This window comes from Geotrypetes seraphini, chromosome 7 (assembly GCF_902459505.1).
Source record: "Geotrypetes seraphini chromosome 7, aGeoSer1.1, whole genome shotgun sequence".
NCBI lineage: Eukaryota > Metazoa > Chordata > Amphibia > Gymnophiona > Dermophiidae > Geotrypetes > Geotrypetes seraphini.
In genome coordinates, this window is record NC_047090.1 from 13997199 (window position 1) to 14015216 (window position 18018).

Here is an 18018-nt window from a genome sequence, read left to right on the forward strand (position 1 = left end):
AAGACCCATTTGATTGTTCAAGCTTTTCTAAGCTAATATTCTGCTTCTTGAATTAATTTTTTACTGTCTAAATATCATTTTTGTTTTGCAGGTTCTTAGATTTGTGCTGCTTGATTGAAGTAATGTAGTAGATGAACGGTTGAGATGGCATAATCTTAAGATTTTTGCTGATGTAGAGGATCTTTGGGCTCCTTTTATTAAGCTGCGATAGCGTTTTTAGCGCGCGCAGGATTGTAGCACGCGCTAAACCCCCCGCTACGCGGCTAGAACTAACGCCAGCTCAATGCTGGCGTTAAGGTCTAGCGCGCGGGGCACTTCAGTGCACGCTAAGCGCGTGCTAAAACCGCTTAGTAAAAGGAGCCCTTTATGTTGTGCAAGTCTTGAAATATGTATGTAATATTGTGAGCCGCCATGGATAGAGGTGGATTAAAAATGTTTTAAATGAATAAATAACAAGGCGACTGCTGAGTGAGCACGTAGCCCGCTATTTAAACGGCTCTTTTACTTTTTTTTGGTGTTTTATTACTTAATTGCACTTAGACGGTAATGCTTTAGAACACTTTTAACGTTATGAACTTAACTTGTGAGTTAGAGATTAAATCTTCCGCTCACGGGTCCTGACGCGTTTCGCTAACTACTGCTTCAGAGAATCCTGTTAATCTTATAGAAGACTCTGCTCGCGCCGTCTCTGCTTTGTATAGTCCAATATTTCAACATTGTTTTTGCAGAGACGGCGCAATGTGTCAGGATCCGTGAGCGGAAGATTTAATCTCTAACTCACAAGTTAAGTTCACAACGTTAAAAGTGTTCTAAAGCATTACCGTCTAAGCGCAATTAAGTAAAAAAAACACCCCAAAAAGTAAAAACCGTGCGCTGATTGGGAAAAGAACCGTTTAAATAGCGGGCTGTGTGCTCACTCAACGGTCTCCTCGTTCCTACATCTCTGAGCACAGAAGAAAATAACTTGACGTTTTTTTCCTTTGATTCACTTTGTGTGTTTTGCATTCCCAATTATTATTTGGGTTTCAATTAATCTACATATGCTGGAGGCTCAGCATTTGCAGCCTTATCTCATGCCTAGTTCTAGGGATATCGGAATAGCTGTGGGGTTCCCGAGACCGGTTTGGGAAGCTTTGTGGTAATAGTAAAAGCAGGGCCACCCACCCTACCAGTACCCTCATTCTTGATTATGCTGATGTATTATTTGGACAGGAATGGACCTTCACTCAATTTGGTCTCATGCATGACTTAAAACTCTGTATAATTTACAACCATTTGCACATTTCTGTGTACTGTCAAGTTCCAAGACAAATTTAGCCTCACTGATTATGAAGACATTTGTCTGTATATTTCTTTCCTAAGTGCGAAAGGCATCTCTGTTGTCATTGGTCTTCCTGTAGATACTTTATGTTGGTGGTCAGTCTCTGTGCCACAAATCAAGACCAGTCGTATCTGCTGGCTTCTCATATCTCGGAAAAGATTATCGTAAGGGTAGGTATACCACAAAGCTCCTTGTTTTGAATTGTGTGCTTGTTTGGAAATACAAAATGCTTCTGTTCATATTGTTTGGAGGCTGCAGTTTGGTTTTCTCCTGCCGTCCCGCCCTCCATCCCACCGTGTACACCACAAAGGGTTTTGCTTGGCAAAGCTGAGTCGTGCTTCTGACAAGCTGGGCTTACATAGTAACCTCTGCCCTGGGCTTCAATGTATGTTAGCGCTGGCTTTATTTAGAATTGATCTGCCCAAGCCACCCCAAGCTAACACAGAATGTTGTTTCTCCTGTCAAATCGGGCATCCCTTGAAGCAGGAAGTGTACACAAAAAACACAGAACATTGGCAATACCGAGTGGGTTTATTGATGCATTAATTAGATTCCTGAGAGACACGTTTCAGAATTCTATTGACCTAGTGGGTGTCCTTGAGAAAAGTCACTGTCATCACATCCTAAGCCTCAGTTTGCTTTACTGTAATTGAAGAATAAAAATATTGACATTATTCTTTCATGCCTCTGGAAGCTCTTCGTACCAGACATGACCGAATGAATGTTTAATTTTGGAGTTTTTTTTTTTTTTTTTAAATGTAATGTTTTTCAGGCCTCTAACTCTGGCCATATATATAGGGATAGGTATAGATGCCCCTTTTTGTCCAGTTTGTCATAAGTAAATTCTAAGGTCTTTCGAGCAGGAACTTTGATGTACAGTGCTGTGTATGCATGGTAGCGCTATAGAAACAACGAGCAGCGGTAAATTTATAAAGTAACGCTTGGAAAAAAGTGCGTCATAGATTTCAGTTACTGGGGCCGGCAGTAGTTTTTGAAAATGGCGGCTGCTGCACATGAATTATTAACAGTAGCGTATGACTCGCAGGACCGCCCTTATCCTACCCAGAGAGCACTGGGGTGGTCTGCGATGATTTTCAGTGGCGTTCTCAAGATACCGCCTCTGAAGATCCGAAGGTGGTCAGCAGCCACCTCCAGTGTCGGGTGGTCTATTTTGATCACCTCTGCTGTCACCAGTGGTGAAGTCTGGTGGATGGACTTCCCTTCCTCAAGAACAATGAGACTGTGAAGGCCTTTGCCACAGCAGAACGGATATTGAAGAGGGACCTTATTATACAAGAGTTTGAAGCAAAATAAGCTGTGGTCGGTGGTGTGGTAAGGGTGAGAGGTGCCCCTCCCCCGCCCCCTCTGCCCCCTTCCCTTTCCCAGTCCTTCTCCGGCGTGAGCATTCCCACATCGGTCCTGGAAGTGACACCAGAGAGAGCGCCAGTGCCAACATGGGCAGCAACCTCAAGCCGGGGGAGTAAAAAAAAAGTACAGGGAAAGGTAAGGGGCTTGTGGCAAGGAGTGGAGCGGGGGGGGGGGGGCAGAGAGGAGGAGGTGTGCTGCTCCCTTAGGAAGACCGCGCCTGGGGTGGACCGCCCCCTCCCCCTCCCCCTGCACCTTTCTTACTACGCCACTGGCTGGTAATGGATTCTTCATTTCCAAATGCTTGGGGGAAAAAGTGTACAGTAGGGTGAGAAGCTCTTAACATAAGAATAGCCTTACTGGGTCAGACCAATGGTCCATCAAGCCCAGTAGCCTGTTCTCACGATGGCCAATCCAGGTCCCTAGTACCTGGCCAAAACCCAAGGAGAAGCAACATTCCATACAGAATCCCAAGGAATAGAAAGATTCCAGAATCCCAGAGAGTAACAAGATTCCAGAATCTCAAAGAGTAGCAACATTCCATACAGAATCCCAAGGAATAGCAAGATTCCGGAATCCCAAAGAGTTAAAGATTCTAGAACCCCAAAGAGTAGCAACATTCCATACAAAATCCCAAGGAATAGCAAGATTCCAGAATCCCAAAGAGTAACAAGATTCCATGCTACCAATCTAGGGCAAGCAGTGTTCCTCAGAATATTTTGCTATTTTGTTTACTCTGGGAGGGGAAAAGAGCACATACTGTGGTGAGGTGGAAGCCCTTGTGCGTTCCTTAGAATGCCTTGCTGTTTTCTGTACACTGGGATCAGCAACAGTAATAAGTATTTGCTCCTCACTGTCATATTTTTGTTGCAATGTTTGTCAGGCATCTAACCCTGGTCAATTTGAGAACGATGCTGAGAACCTGTGGCAGCGAGGGCAGGTTCCAGAGACCGTAGTATGTCACGGCCGAGTAGGAATCAACACAGAGACGCCAGATGAAGCTCTCGTCGTCTGTGGTAATGTGAAAGTGATGGGGGGCATCATGCACCCATCTGACATCCGTGTCAAGCGTAATGTTCAAGAGGTGAGCTTCAAGAGCTTGGGAAAAAAACTTGAATGTGGATGGTCATCTTGAATGCTGGTGGCAATGTTTCTCAACCCTAGAGATTGTCACAAGTAACTCTTGTCAGTGGTGGGTAGTGGGTGTAGGAACAGCTCAACTCCTGTGCATGGCTGAATCTAGGTCAAAATGGCTTCTGAGGTCCCGGCAGCCATTTTGAGATTGGAACTGGCATGGGCAGGAGCCAATGAAGATCATTCCTGCCTATGCCCAGTTCCAATCTCAAAATTGCTGCTTAGACCTCCAGCGGCCGTCTCCCGAAACTGCCACTGGAAGTCCTTGAAGTTATTTTGACCTGGAGTCAGCCATGTGCAGGAGTGAGAGGGGATGCTCCTGCACCCATTACCCACCAATGACAAGGCAGGCCCAGGAGGGAGCTGATATTGAGGAGGGGTGTCCAGGAGGGTGCCATTGCCAGTGGAGGAAAAGGTGTCTGAGATGGGCTTCTTTTAGGTTGGGTGAAGGGGAGGGAAGCCAGTTTTGTTTTCAACTTCAGTTGCTGCTGATCCCGAGTGGCCAATTTTGGTTGCAGATTGGATTTTGGCAGAAACTGAGGATCCTGTTTTAAGTCAGGTGGTAGCATTCAATGAGATTTTTTTAGTGATGTTACTATTCTGATGACAGTAAGGACAGTAGAGGTAGGGAGAAATATAGAAACACAATGGTAGATAAGGTCAAATGGCCCATCCAGTCTGTCCAACTGCAGTAACCATTATCTCCTCCTCTCCCTATTGGCTAAGATTCTTAACATTTGCATCCTCTCTCCCTATTGGCTAAGGTTCTTTACACTTGCATTGTGATGTCATAGAACATTATGGTTATAGAAACATGATGGCAGATAAAGGCCAAATGGCCCATCCAGTCTGTCCAACTGCAGTAACCATTATCTCTTCTTCTCCCTAAGAGATACCACGTGCCTTTCCCAGGCTTTCTTGAATTCATACACAGTCTCTGTCTCCACCTTCTCTTCTGGGAGACTGTTCCATACATCTACCACCCTTTCTGTAAAAAAGTATTTCTTTAGATTACTCCTGAGCCTCTGAACTTCATCCTATGCCCTCTCATTCCAGAACTTTCTTATATTATCTAAGTTGTCTACTTTTAACAAGGGGAAAATTGTTGTTGACTTGACTGTATCTTTTTGCCATATCCTGTTGCTGTTCTTTTGTCATCAATAAAAATTGTTTCAACTTAAGTTTTCTACTTTTTGTCACCAAAGTGCTCTTAGATTCCTGGCCTGATTCTTAATCCGAATTATCTCACACTGAACTCAGGTCTTTCTTCCACTAGGTGGATACAACCGAGCTCTTGAAGAAAATAACTCAAATGAGACTTGTGGAATACGACTACAAGCCCGAATTTGCCTCTGCAGTGGGAATAGAGTGCACCCATGAAACAGGTATTCAAGAAAGTAGTCCAGGAGTTCTTAACCTTCTTTGGTTCCCGTACCTTTTAACTGATCAACAAAACCCTCACACCCCCTTCCTAGTAACTAGTACAACACAAAGAAAGGGATCGAAATACACAAAAAGTCAATAACACCCACAAAGAAGTGTACATGCCAACAGAACTGGGACAAATAATTCTTTATTCTGTAAGAAACCCAGCACTGCTAGTGTTTCGGCTCTTGGCCTGCCTCAGGGGTCTTTTTAATTGTCTGCCATACAATTTCCTTATCAAAAATAATTGTCCCACTATCGAATTAGAACGTATCACACGGCCAGCATTCAACACTAGCTTTCTTCTTTGATAGTGGGACAATTATTTTTGATAAGGAAATCATATCGCAGACAATTAAAAAGACCCCTGAGGCAGGCCAAGAGCCGAAGCACTGGCAGTATCGGTTCTTTTACAGAATAAAGAATTATTTGTCCTAGTTCTGTTGACGTGTACACTTCTTTGTGGGCGTTATTCACTAGTAACTAGTGACAACTGCAAATAGTGCTGACTGCTAAAATGTTACCAAAATTACAGTATTACACAATTATATTACTCATTTGCTCCATAAACTGTACACAGTGGCATGCGGTCAGGGCCTTCGGGGAATCCACCCCACTCCCTAAAGGCCCTGAGGGCACTGCTCTGAATTTGATTGGTCGATCAGGCAACAGGCAGATGCTGCTCAGCCAATCAAACTCAGATCAGTATTGTCAGGGCCTTCAGGGAGTTTGGAGAATCCCCAGCCCAAGAGCCCTGCTTATTTTTTTTTGAGTGTGTGTGTGTGTGTGTGGGTGGGGGGGGGTGTTACTTTTTGTTTGATGCAGTTTGACTGGTTGAGCAGGTTGCCTACTCAACAAATGAAACTGCATTAAGCTAAAAGTAACCCCCCCCAAAAAAAAAAAAAAAAAAAAAAGCAGGGCTGTAGAGCTGGGGATTCACCGATTTCCCTGAAAGCTCTCACCGCATTATACATAATGCTGTTGGAAAATGTACTTGTGTGAGTACTATGGGCTCCTTTTACAAAGGTGCACTAGTGTTTTTAGCGCACGCACTGGATTAGCGTGCGCTATGGCGCGCGCTAGCTGAAAAACTACCGCCTGCTCAAGAGGAGATGGTAGCGGCTAGCACGTGCAGCATTTTAGTGCGTGCTATTCTGCCGTAACGCGACTTCGTAAAAGGAGCCCTAAGTGTTCAGCCTGAGAAATGTGCCCAGTCTAAAATAAAGAAAAGGGCAAAAAACTCAACCAAAATGCTAATGTTGAGTGACCCAAAAAAAGGATAGAGCAACTATTATAAAAGTCAAAATCCCATCGAATGTTATTCAACTGTTATTGAAACTTATGCGCAGAGGCATGAAGGCGAATGTACCATCAGATTTCCAGGAAGAAGTTAAACTTTATGGCGAAAATGTGATAGTCTTGACGATACACGAGACTTCATCACCCAAAGTTTGAGGCGGTCTAGCCGAGCAATGTCAGTTCCCTGAAGCAGGCCCGAAACGTGTCACGTCGGAACCAGTGAATTTAGAAAGCTAAGTTCTTTTCATCTTACACTCATCAATATAAGATGTTAAGCTTATAGCCCGTTTGGCTCTTACAAATTCAATAGTGACTGTTGTCATCATTTTGACACTGTATTGAACAATGCGATGATTGGGTGGTGAGGCGGTACATTTGCCTTCGTGTCTCTGAGCATAAGTTTCAATAACTGTTGAATAACATTCGATGGAATGTTTCTGTAAAGGCACAGAGAGTGACTTTTATAATAGTTGAGAAATGTACCCAGCTATCTATTAAGTTACCTGGACAAATTCCTTTCAAAAACTGTCCTAATATCTGTCTTCACCCTCTTTCAATAACTTGCCTCTGAGTTTTTCTCTTCTCCACAACCCTGCAGTAGTCTTTTAACAGGTGATTTGATTAAAACATGGCTTTCTTTTTAAATCTGCTGTGCGATGTTGACCAGGAATACCTTGGCATTTCTATTTGGAGATGTTGAGAGCTCGATAAAGCACTGCAGAATAATTATAATAATGTCTCCTACCTACAAATACATCCCAAAATATTTTAGATTTGCTATAGAAAAATACCCCAAAGAAAAGTGGATGGGTGAGAGAGAAGAATGAGGGCACATAACATTTTTTTTTTAAACTTTATTTTTAATTGAACATTTTTTATTTAAATTACAAAGCAATCAGGCAGTGTTGCATAACATACTAGGAAAAATGCATTCAAATGGTAATATAGTACAGCACGTCAATACTACAATTTAAGTGAAGGGCGCTACACAAGAAGAAAAAGAAATAAAGGCCGTGATTACCACAGCATGTAAACGATATTCAGCTGGATTTAGGCATCTTACCAGAGAAATCTTTAGTCTTGCAGGAAAGAAAAAAGAAACCCAACGTTACAAATCCTTTGTGCTAATGCAGTGGATGGGGGGGGGAGGGGAGGGGGGTCCAAAATAGGTTTCCATGTCCGCCTCCAGCATTTGCTCTGCTGTCCTATAGCAGCGCCGTTTGATTATGGTTTTCCCCAAGCTGTTTTTTTTATATTCTACGTACCATCATCCGGGACCCCTGAGAAAGAAGTGTTTTTCGAAACAACAGACCATGTCAGGTCCGATCCACATGAATACTAGGACCAGTTTTGGGATTTTTAAATTATATTTATTTTATGTGTGTTTATACATGTTTTTATGACTTTTTATTAAATTCCTGCACCTTGTACATTTTACTGCAGTTTTGGTTTTGTTTTCTGGATCTTTCCCCACCAGTCATGTAATGGCGTTTGGTCAGCCAGTCCAATCTTGATGGAATATCTGCATGTTTCCATTTATTTAAGATATACAAATGGGCTGCCAGCATCGGATTGCCGAGGATATTAAGCCAATCGACAAGCTCTGCAGAAAGAGGGCACGTTACTAATGCGCTCTGTCTTCTGTCCTCGCAAAGTATTTGTGGACCAGATAGAGGCTACTTTCAGCCTCCACAGACAGTGACATAGTGAGGGTGGAAGACGCCTAGGGCGGGAGCACCTCCCCGCCCTCTTTTCTAACCCCCTCCGCCGCGCACCCCTTCCCGTTCTCTCTTTAACTTCCCTGCACCGACCTCTGCTCTCCCTCTGATGTCACTTCCTGGTCATGGAAACTGGCTGTCAGGGGCGCTCTAGGGGAGGAGTCCAGTTATGCCCTCATATTCAGGTATAAGTGTCCAGGTTTAGCGGATAAATAAGACCGCATAAATACCTGTCCTATCTTTATTCACTAACCCATGGCAGGTTAAGTCTTAATATTAACTTAACTGCTGATGCACTTGGCAGCTTTAAAAAAACAGAAAACCTGGACAGGGTCCAGTATTGAATTTCTGGTTTTAGCATTAGCGGTGAACAAAAAACTACTGTCTAACACCAGCTGAATATTGGGGGATTAGCTGGGGGGGTTGTATTCTATCAGAAATGGAAATATCTTTCCAGCAGAGTCTCTTTGCTCATGTAAACTCCCAATCTACCTGTGGAAATATCTTTGAACATTTGCCCATTACTGGCTGGCCTTGAGACAAATGATTTTAATCACTCAAGACGAAGGGGGAGGAATTTCTAAAATTCAGTCGGTTGCAAAGTACCCCAGAGGCCCAGTGAAACTTCTGTCTTCAAGACGAGGAGGGGACACTCTCTCTCACTCTATGAATATATTTATTTTGCAAAGCTTGAGAATGAAATAGCTCTCAAGGCACCCCAGTAACATAGGCACCCTTATTTTTTTTTTTCGGGAGAAAACAATTTGAACTAATTATGTCCAAATTACCACATAGTAACGTAGTTGCAATGTGCAAATCCTGCCCATTCTCTTCTGATATCCGATCCATTTTCTGCCCCATCAGGCTGTGCAATTAGTACCGTAATGGGTTACTGTGACCTTACGTTAAGTCCTCTTTAGCAATAAGGCTCCATCATAACATAGCAAAGAAACGACCGATGGATTACAGAGAAATGCATATTGGTCGTATTAGGATAAAAACTTGGATTGAAAAAATCTTCCACTGCAACTATGTCAAATTTGACCTGTAACGGGACATTATGGGGCTTATATAATCAAAACTTAAACATGTCTAAAAACCCGCCCAAAGTCGGCACTTGCACGACCTAAATTCTTCAATTCTTCAACTCTTAACCGCCACCATAGAGCCATTCAGGCATCAGGCAACTGTTCCTCAGCTGCCAGATCGGAGCAACTGTCAAACTGGAAATCGGTAGGTGAGCTCAAAAGAAGCAACGAAACTGGAAGTCCCAAATGAAAACAGCAGAGGCAGAACAAAAACACCAACAAAAAAGAAATTTAAAAGAAAAACCAACAAAGGCAAAATAAAACAAAAACAAAAGCAGGACAAGGGAGACAGCACAGAAGATGACCTAACTGGCCGCCATCTTGTTGGAATATTCATTTCTATCTCTATCTCTGTCTTTATATTTTTATCTTTACTTTTCATAAATTGTTTCTTCAGGTACTTTAGTTAGATTGTGAGCCTTTGGGACAGTTAGGGAATTTCCAAGTACCTATCTTATTTATTTTTATTTATTGTGTCTTTTAATGCATCATTTTTGTAAACCGCTTAGAAACCTCACGGTTATTAGCGGTATATAAGAATTAAATTAAAATTAAATTAAATTAAAAGACGGCAGTTGGTTGTTAATTAGCATTAACTATTAAGATGAAATAAAATCTCATTGCTCTAATCTGTACTCCACTATACGTAGATGGAAGCAGGCCAGGCTCTGTGAGTGTCACGCTGTGTCCTTTTCCTGCCCATAGGTTTGATAGCCCAGGAGGTGAGAGAGATCCTACCGCGAGCCATAAAGGAAGCTGGGAATGTTACCTGTGAAAATGGAGAAAGTATAGAAAAGTTCCTTATGCTTGATAAGGTGGGTTGGTGTGTGATGATCGCTGAAAAAAGCAAGAGATCAAACTTCTTGCTACACTTGCTGAAAATTGTTTTTATAATCAAAGGTCAGAAACAGAGAGCGGATGGGCTGTGTTCAGACAAGGGGGCTGGATTGAGTGGAAAAGTGGCTGTGGTATCATTGGCTGTGACTGGGACCTGGACTTTGCCTCATTGCTATAGGAAAAAAATGTCACATTCAAGTGTGTTAAGAACATAAGATTAGCCTCATTGGGTCAGACCAATGGTCCATCAAGCCAGTAGCCAAATCCAGGTCCCTAGTACCTGGCCAAAACCCAAGAAGTAGCAACATTCCATACAGAATCCCAAGGAATAGCAAGATTCCGGAATCCCAAAGAGTAACAAGATTCCATACAGAATCCCAAAGAGTAACAAGATTCCGAAATCCCAAAGAGTAGCAACATTCAGTACAGAATCCCAAGGAATAGCAAGATTCTGGAATCCCAAAGAGTAACAAGATTCCATACAGAATCTCAAAGAGTAACAAGATTCCGGAATCCCAAAGAGTAGCAACCTTCCATGTTATCGATCCAGAGCAAGGAGACTATGGACTTTGCCTCCAGGAACTTGTCCAAATCTTTCTTAAGACCAGCTACGCTATCCGCTCTTACCACAACCTCTGGCAACATGTTCCAGAGCTTAACTATTTTCTGAGTGGAAAAAAAATTTCCTCCTATTGGATTTAAAGTATTTCCCTGTAGCTTCATTGAGTGCTCCCTAGTCTTTGTAATTTTTGACAGACTGAAAAATCGATCCACTTGTTCTACTCCACTCAGGATTTTGTTTGAGGTCTTTGAGGTCTGGCAGTGGCTTGAGAGGAGTCTGGTGTACCCAGTTCGAGGCTTGTGAAGGAAACAAGCAGGGGAGAGGGGGGTTCACCCAGGACTCCAGAAGAAGATAAAAGCAGAGGATAGAGAGAAAGGAATCGGACTTGCCCTAGTGCCACTGTAATAAGGAAGGGTTCATTTTCCCATCTATATCTCTTTGCTGCTGTTATTTACATATGTGCGTGAGTTTGCATACATTGACTAAAGGAAAAGAAGAAGGAATAGAGATCCAAAACCAACCCTACCACTAGAGGTCCCCCTAAGATGGCAGAATTTGGAGAGGGGAGGTGGTGGGGCAGCAGCATGATGCTGGCATGGTTAATAAGACAAGCGAAAGAGTGGCAGCATAGGGATGGGCAGTGGCGTAGAGAGGGTGAGCGGGGCCAGGGGCGGTAGTGCCCCTCCCCCGCACCCTTCTCCACCATCCCCACTCCCTCCTGACCCCCTGTGCCGTACGCGCGCCGCCTCCCCCGCACCTCTTTAATTTTCCCAGCGCGAGCAACATCATGAACTTGCCTCCTGCGTTGCCTCTCCCTCTGATGTCACTTCTAGACGCGAGACCCTACAGTGACGTTAGAGACGGCCGACACCAAAGCAGGCCCCAAGTTGGCGATACTGTTCCTGCCGGGAAAATTAAAGTGGTGCATCAGGAAGAAGCGAGGTGCAAAGGAGGATGACTGCCGGTCGACCCCCACCAAGAAGGCGCCCCTACTGCACCACTGGACTCATGCAGGCTCAAGACGGCTCTGAAAGGATGCCGCAGACCTGGAGAACCCACAGATACTCCAAAGGCTCATTTCCTGCTCAAGTTGAGGATCGGGGTATGGTGAAGATATTGGCAATGGTAGTGACGAAGGGAAGGGAAAGCAAGGGGAAGGTGGGGGGAATAGAAATTTTGTAGCAGTCCTCTGGGCCGATTCCATTGAAGGTGGGGGGAGTGTCTCCAAAATTGCACACAGTATTCCACATGGGGCCTCACCAGCTGTGGCATAGTGAGGGTGAGAAGCGCCCGGGACAGTAGCACCCCTCCCCCGCTCTCATCTCTGCCCCCCTCCCGCTCCATCCCCTTCCCCCATTCCTCTAGTTGTTCACCACGTGAACGACAACTTCAAGGTGCTCCTTGTGACTGCTTCGGCTCTCTCTCTCTGACATCACTTCCTATGTGCGGCACCCGGAAGTGGTCCCGAGGAGCACGTTGAAGTTGTTGCTTGCGGCGATGAATGGCTAGAAGTATGGGGGAAGGGGAGGCACGTGCGTGGCGAGGAGAGGAGTGGAAAGAGGTAGAGGGATGGAGACAAGGAGGGGTGCTAGCGCCTGGGGCAGACCGCCCCCCTCCCTTGCTATTCTACTGCTCACCAGAGACATCTACAATGGCATTATAATAATAATAACAATTTATTTTCTTATATACCGCCCAACCGGAAGTTTCGGGTGGTTCACAGCAAGAGAACTGAGACATATCAGCGAAGACACAAAATACAGTAGAATTCAGTGGAATACAATACAGTGAAATACAATATGATGCAGTACAATGTAATATAACGTGAAATCATCACATAAATTTACCAAACAAATAGGTTTTTATCGATTTTCTGAACTCAAGGTAAGATTGGGATTGGGCATTAGAGGACACACCTCCCTTTTCCTCCTGGCCATTCCTCTATGTCCCCAAACACCCTCCTGGCATTGGACATCGCCTTTTCCACCTGTCTCGCCACCCTGAGATCATCAGATAACAATTATTGTGAACATTCTGTAAACCAGAGCTGTTTAAAGGACTTCACCGAGGTCCCTGTGCTTTACAGCTTTTCTTTTACTGCTAGTTGGTTGAGAATGCATTTGTTCATACAAAACCATTTTCTAAGAATAATATTGAAAAATGTGCCTAATCCAGAAATCTTGGGGGAATTTGTGTAGAGTTGCTTTTCCAAATCGTTCATGCTTCGCGGTTCATTGTAATGTTCAGAGGGATCCATTAATTTGCTGTTTCATCTTGTTAATGTGTTTTACTCTTGCTTAGGACCAAATATTTATGGAGAATGTGGGAGCAGTTAAACAGCTCTGCAGGCTCACGAATAACCTGGAAGTAAGAATAGAAGAACTGGAATCCTGGAACCAAAAACTTGCCAAGCTGAAAAGAATGAGCAGCTTAAGATCTTTTTCAAGTGAAAGGAGTACTCGCAGGTAGAGCACCAGGGCCTGACGGTTTATTGATGTATGATACATCGGAGCAAATTTAAGTATAGGGAAAAACTTGTGCTGCATTATCTCTCCAAGAGATTTTCTCGTACTATTGCAGTGGTTTTCATAAATTTTTAAGCTGGGACCACTTTGGATTCTAATGAGCTGAAGGAGAGCTGCTAAATATCGTTCCATGGGGACCATGACACTTCTTACTAGTGTGTGTGCGTGTCAATGACATCCATCCCCACAACCCACCTTCAGACTTCATTGGGGAGTATTCTCAAGTGTGTGACCATTTCCAAATGCATTCTCTTTTGTCTATTGAGAAATGCCTTGACCGTCAAGCATGTGCTCTCCCATCCCCATCCCCATTTACATTCCTCTTTCTGTCCTGAGCCTGGATAGAAAAGCAGAGTAACAGAATCCACTCCCCTCCCCTCCCAGAATGACAATGTGGGCCACCAAAGAGGTCTTTGCGGGCTGCTATTGGCCCTCGGGCCTTGCATTGAAGAACACTGTACTATTGCATTTCCAGGCTGGAAATCTAAGAGTTTGGTTATTTTAAAATCGTGCAACCATATTGATTAGCAGGTTTTGTTTTCATTTTTGACAAATTTTGCTTGCACAAAATTGTTGAAGAGGGGAGAGACTGCTTTAAAAAGGTATATAAAATAAATAGTATCGTCATACAAATTCTAGTGACCCACAGAAATATAATCGGACTTTTCCACAGGGCAAAGGATCTTGTGACGTTGGCTTGGGCCATTTTGGATTCTGGCACCCTTCTGCTCCTATTGACCATTCTCCTATTTTGCATGGAGTAGGTCAGGGGGGGGCCTTAACTTGCTAGCCAGGATGAGTTGGGGGGGACGGGGGCCCTCAATGGTGCATGTGTTACCACCACTAATAATATGAATGCATTGCTGGCGGGACATTGGAGTTATCTGCTGCAAAACACTAGGCTTAAAGCCCTTTGGTACATCTGCGGTTAAACACTGGGCCCGATATTCAATTGGCTTATCTGGAAAGGAGCAGCTCCCTGTAAAGCTCTGCTCACCTGAGCCAGCCATTGATTTTTCAGTGGCCTCTCGGTGCTGGAAGTGTGGTCCAGGGGTGAAGCAGGAAGTTATCCCGTGCCATCAATATTTGGCGTTATATTTGGGTATTCAGTACCAGTGGAGGAGATGAAAAACATAGCGTCTAAGGCGTTCAAACAGATGGCTTCATCAATGCATAAGGGTCAACACTTAAGCATTAATAAATCCAACTGTTTGGACGCAATCGACTGGATGTTTCTTTTTTTATGTCCTCCGCTGTTGCTTTCTCTTCTGTTTTGTGCTGTGCCTTTCAGTACCAGTGCTCAGCTGCTTTATACCTGGATATCTGGTTACGGCCTGGCGCTGAATAACTGCTTATGTTTAAACGCTGTGGTCAGCATTTTAAAAACTGTGGACTTTAACTGTTAGGAGGATTGCAATTTGCATCAGACATTAAATTGTCCATTAATACACATTAGTTGCAGCTTTTAATGTTCCTTTGTACATTGGTAAATTAAACTAACCGTAGGCTTGCCCATTTGCTACCAAGCTATAACCACAAGCCCATTGGGCTGGTCAGCAAATTCTTGCCTGAGTGCATGTTCTGCTGTGATATTTGCTGTACGTGTGTGATTGTAGACCCTGTTTTTCATTTTACAGTAAATACAGTTGTGTTGCCAGTCTACCACGTCAAAAGAAAGTGTCTCCAGTAAACCCCAGAAAGGTTAGTGGAATTGGTGTCGGATGTGTGAGTCCTGAGTGCCCCTTTTTCTGCCATCATGTGAAGCCGTAATGGTCCTTGATCAGTCCTTATAAGAACATAAGAATTTCCTTACTGGGTCAGACCAATGGTCCATCATGACCAGTAGCCTGTTCTCACGGTGGCCAATCCAGGTCACTAGTAACTGGCCAAAACCCAAGAAGTAGCAACATTCCATACAGAATCCCAAGGAATAGCAAGATTCCAGAATCCCAAATAGTAACAAGATTCTAGAATCCCAAAGAGTAGCAACATTCCATACAGAATCCCAAGGAATAGCAAGATTCCGGAATCCCAGAGAGTAACAAGATTCTAGAATCCCCAGAGTAGCAACATTCCATGCTACCGATCCAGGGCAAGCAGTGGCTTCCCCTATGTCTTTCTCAGTAACAGACTATGGACTTTTCCTCCAGGAACTTGTCCAAACTTTTCTTAAAACCAGCTGCACTATCTGCTCTTGTATGGAATGTGAATTAGCATTCAAGTTATTTTAAGGTGTATTATGCTGACACTGTGAGTAGCTGCAGTAGAGTAGTGAGAGGGGGTGGGGTGGGTCTGCCCCAGGCGCCGGCACCCATCCCCCTCTCTGCCCCCCTGCTCCTTCCCGACCCCCCCTGCTGCGCATGTGCGCCGCTTCCCTTCCCCCGTACCTCTTCAATTTTCCCAGCGCAAACCGCATCATGAACTTGCTGCCCGCGTCAGTGTCGGCTTTCTCTGACATCACTTCCAGGTCCCGCACCTATTAAGTGACATCAGAGCCAGAGCCGACACGACGCAGGCAGCAAGTTCGTGATACTTGTTGCGCCTGGAAAATTGAAGAAGTACGGGGGAAGGGAAGGGGAACGCATGCACGGCAGGGGGAGTTGGGGGAGGAACGGCGGGGGAAGGGCGCCACTCACCCTTGCTACGCCACTGAGTAGCAGGCCTCTAATGACACTTTTTGTTGCTATAACTGGATGTGCACAACAAATATGAGGGGGCCCCCAGCTTTTGTCTTGATTGCCATCATTAAATCCAAAATCCAGTTCATAGACTTTCAACAGTGGAGTCCTGGTTCTTCTTTGTAGCTTCACGCAGAGTCGGCACGATTACTACACTTACGTTCAGAATTGTAACACCAAGCAAACAAGCTTAGAGCACACCAAAGGCACAAATTCAATCTACCAGCAACAAACATGAATAACAGAGACCATCTGCGGTGAACTATGTGAGCCAGATGCACTAAACAGGATCCGTAAGACTGTGTGGGTCTGCTCCGATCCGATTTCTGCACGAAAATTTTGCATGCAAACGATTCACGCAGAGATTTGTCACAATCCCTGACTCTCCCGCCCGACTGATCGCTATGAGAACGACTCTCGCACGTGCGCAGAGAGTGAGAGTGTAGATTGGAAGGACGTCAGCAGGAATCTGAAGTCTAAGAGGTCAGCATGTGCGCAGGATTTAAACCAAAGACATTCAGCAGATTGGGCACAGAAGCACAGGTAGTGGATATTGGATAGAGTTACCAGACGTCCGCATTTTCCTCTGACATGTCCTCCTGTTGAGGACATGTCCAGGGGTCCGGACGGCTTTTCAAAACCCGACACTTTGTCCGAGTTTTGAAAAGCTTTCCTTCCTTTGCATCTCATCCGCAGATGTGTTGCTCGATGAGAACAGGCAGCAGGGGGCGGGGCTGGAGTGGGATTGGAGGCGGGGCTAGGGCGGGCTTGGGAGTGTGACAGGACAGGGATGGGTGGGACTGGGTGCAGGTCAAGAGGATATTGGAGGTTAGCCAAGGCCAGGGTTTCGTGCACCTTACAGGGTGTGAAATGTAAGGAGAGTATCTAGAGTGGAGGATAGAATGATGTTATAGGACAGACTTGCATGACTTAGTAGTTGAATGGAAGGATGAGAAAGTGGTGGAGAGGGTGCCAGGGTCAATAGCCTGAAGGTTCCTAAATGTATAGGTAGTGATTGGTCGGTTCTGGGGTGGGGGAGGGTGATGAATTATGAACGTTAACCGATGATGGTCAGAGAGGGGAAGTGTTGAGGTGCAGAAATTGGTGATAAGAGCAGTTGGAGGAGAAGACAAGGTCAAGGCAATGGCCATTCTGGCCTAGGGGGTGGTGGAGCACGGCTGGAGATTGTTTGAATATGTTAGAGCAAGAAACCTGGAAGTGTTGGCATCGGAGGGATCGTCAGCAAGGATGTTGACGTTACCAAGGATGAGGGAAGGAGATGAGGGCTCAAGAAAGATTCTCCCATTCCGTTCCTATGAGCTTTGATGCATTTCTGCCTCAGCCCCCACATCAACAATTATTGGCAAACTCCAGTTCGATCCCTTGCCCTGTATCTCAAGCCCAACACTGTCTTGCTTCTTTCCCTTTATTCCAAGTAGGTATCTGAACTCCTCCTTCCCCCTTCCTTTCTGTGCCTTTTATGTCCACCAAACCATCGGGTACAACTCAGTTATTTCGTAAATCTTTAGCATCACAACTTTTAAAAGTTCACAAGTTCAGCAAGCAGGGCCACTTGGCACTCAAAAAATCACATTGCGCTAAGCGTTACAACCCCAATTCATCATTAGCTTTGCTTAGTAAACATAATTAAACTTCTTTTAATTGGATGCGATTAAATATAATTCTACACTTATTAATTCTTAAGAATGCAATCGTTGATGCATCACTTTACGTAAATAAAGCTTTGTAATCGCTTATCGTAGACACTTTCATCCTTCGGCAAGGGATAGTTGGTCCAACATGTTTCGCCCCATTTGGCTTTATCAAGGATCCATCCCTTCCCTGTCGAGAAACCATTTGCCTCCACTTGCTTCAAACAAAAGTCGTGATGCTAAAGATTTACGAATGAACTGAGTAGTGCCCGAGGGGTTGGTGGAAATAAGCGATGTACTCCTTGGGAATATTTGTGCACGCCTACTGAAGTTGTTTTGTTACCAGGCAATTTCGCTTCTATTACTAAACTAAACTAAACCTTAAGTTTATATACCGCATCATCTCCACGGATG

The 18018-nt window shown here is 44.5% G+C and overlaps 1 protein-coding gene across 4 annotated transcripts in view; it reads left to right on the forward strand.

Moving 5' to 3' along the window:
* The window catches only part of MYRFL (myelin regulatory factor like), a 59257-nt gene that overhangs the window by 25652 nt on the left and 15587 nt on the right, over positions 1-18018 (forward strand). For all 4 annotated transcript variants that reach the window (XM_033950694.1, XM_033950691.1, XM_033950693.1 and 1 more), the window contains 6 exons: positions 1401-1491; positions 3570-3770; positions 5097-5205; positions 10056-10165; positions 13051-13214; positions 14912-14975. In XM_033950694.1, the coding sequence (XP_033806585.1) occupies positions 1401-1491; positions 3570-3770; positions 5097-5205; positions 10056-10165; positions 13051-13214; positions 14912-14975 (739 nt within the window). The remainder of the gene's footprint in view (positions 1-1400; positions 1492-3569; positions 3771-5096; positions 5206-10055; positions 10166-13050; positions 13215-14911; positions 14976-18018) is intronic.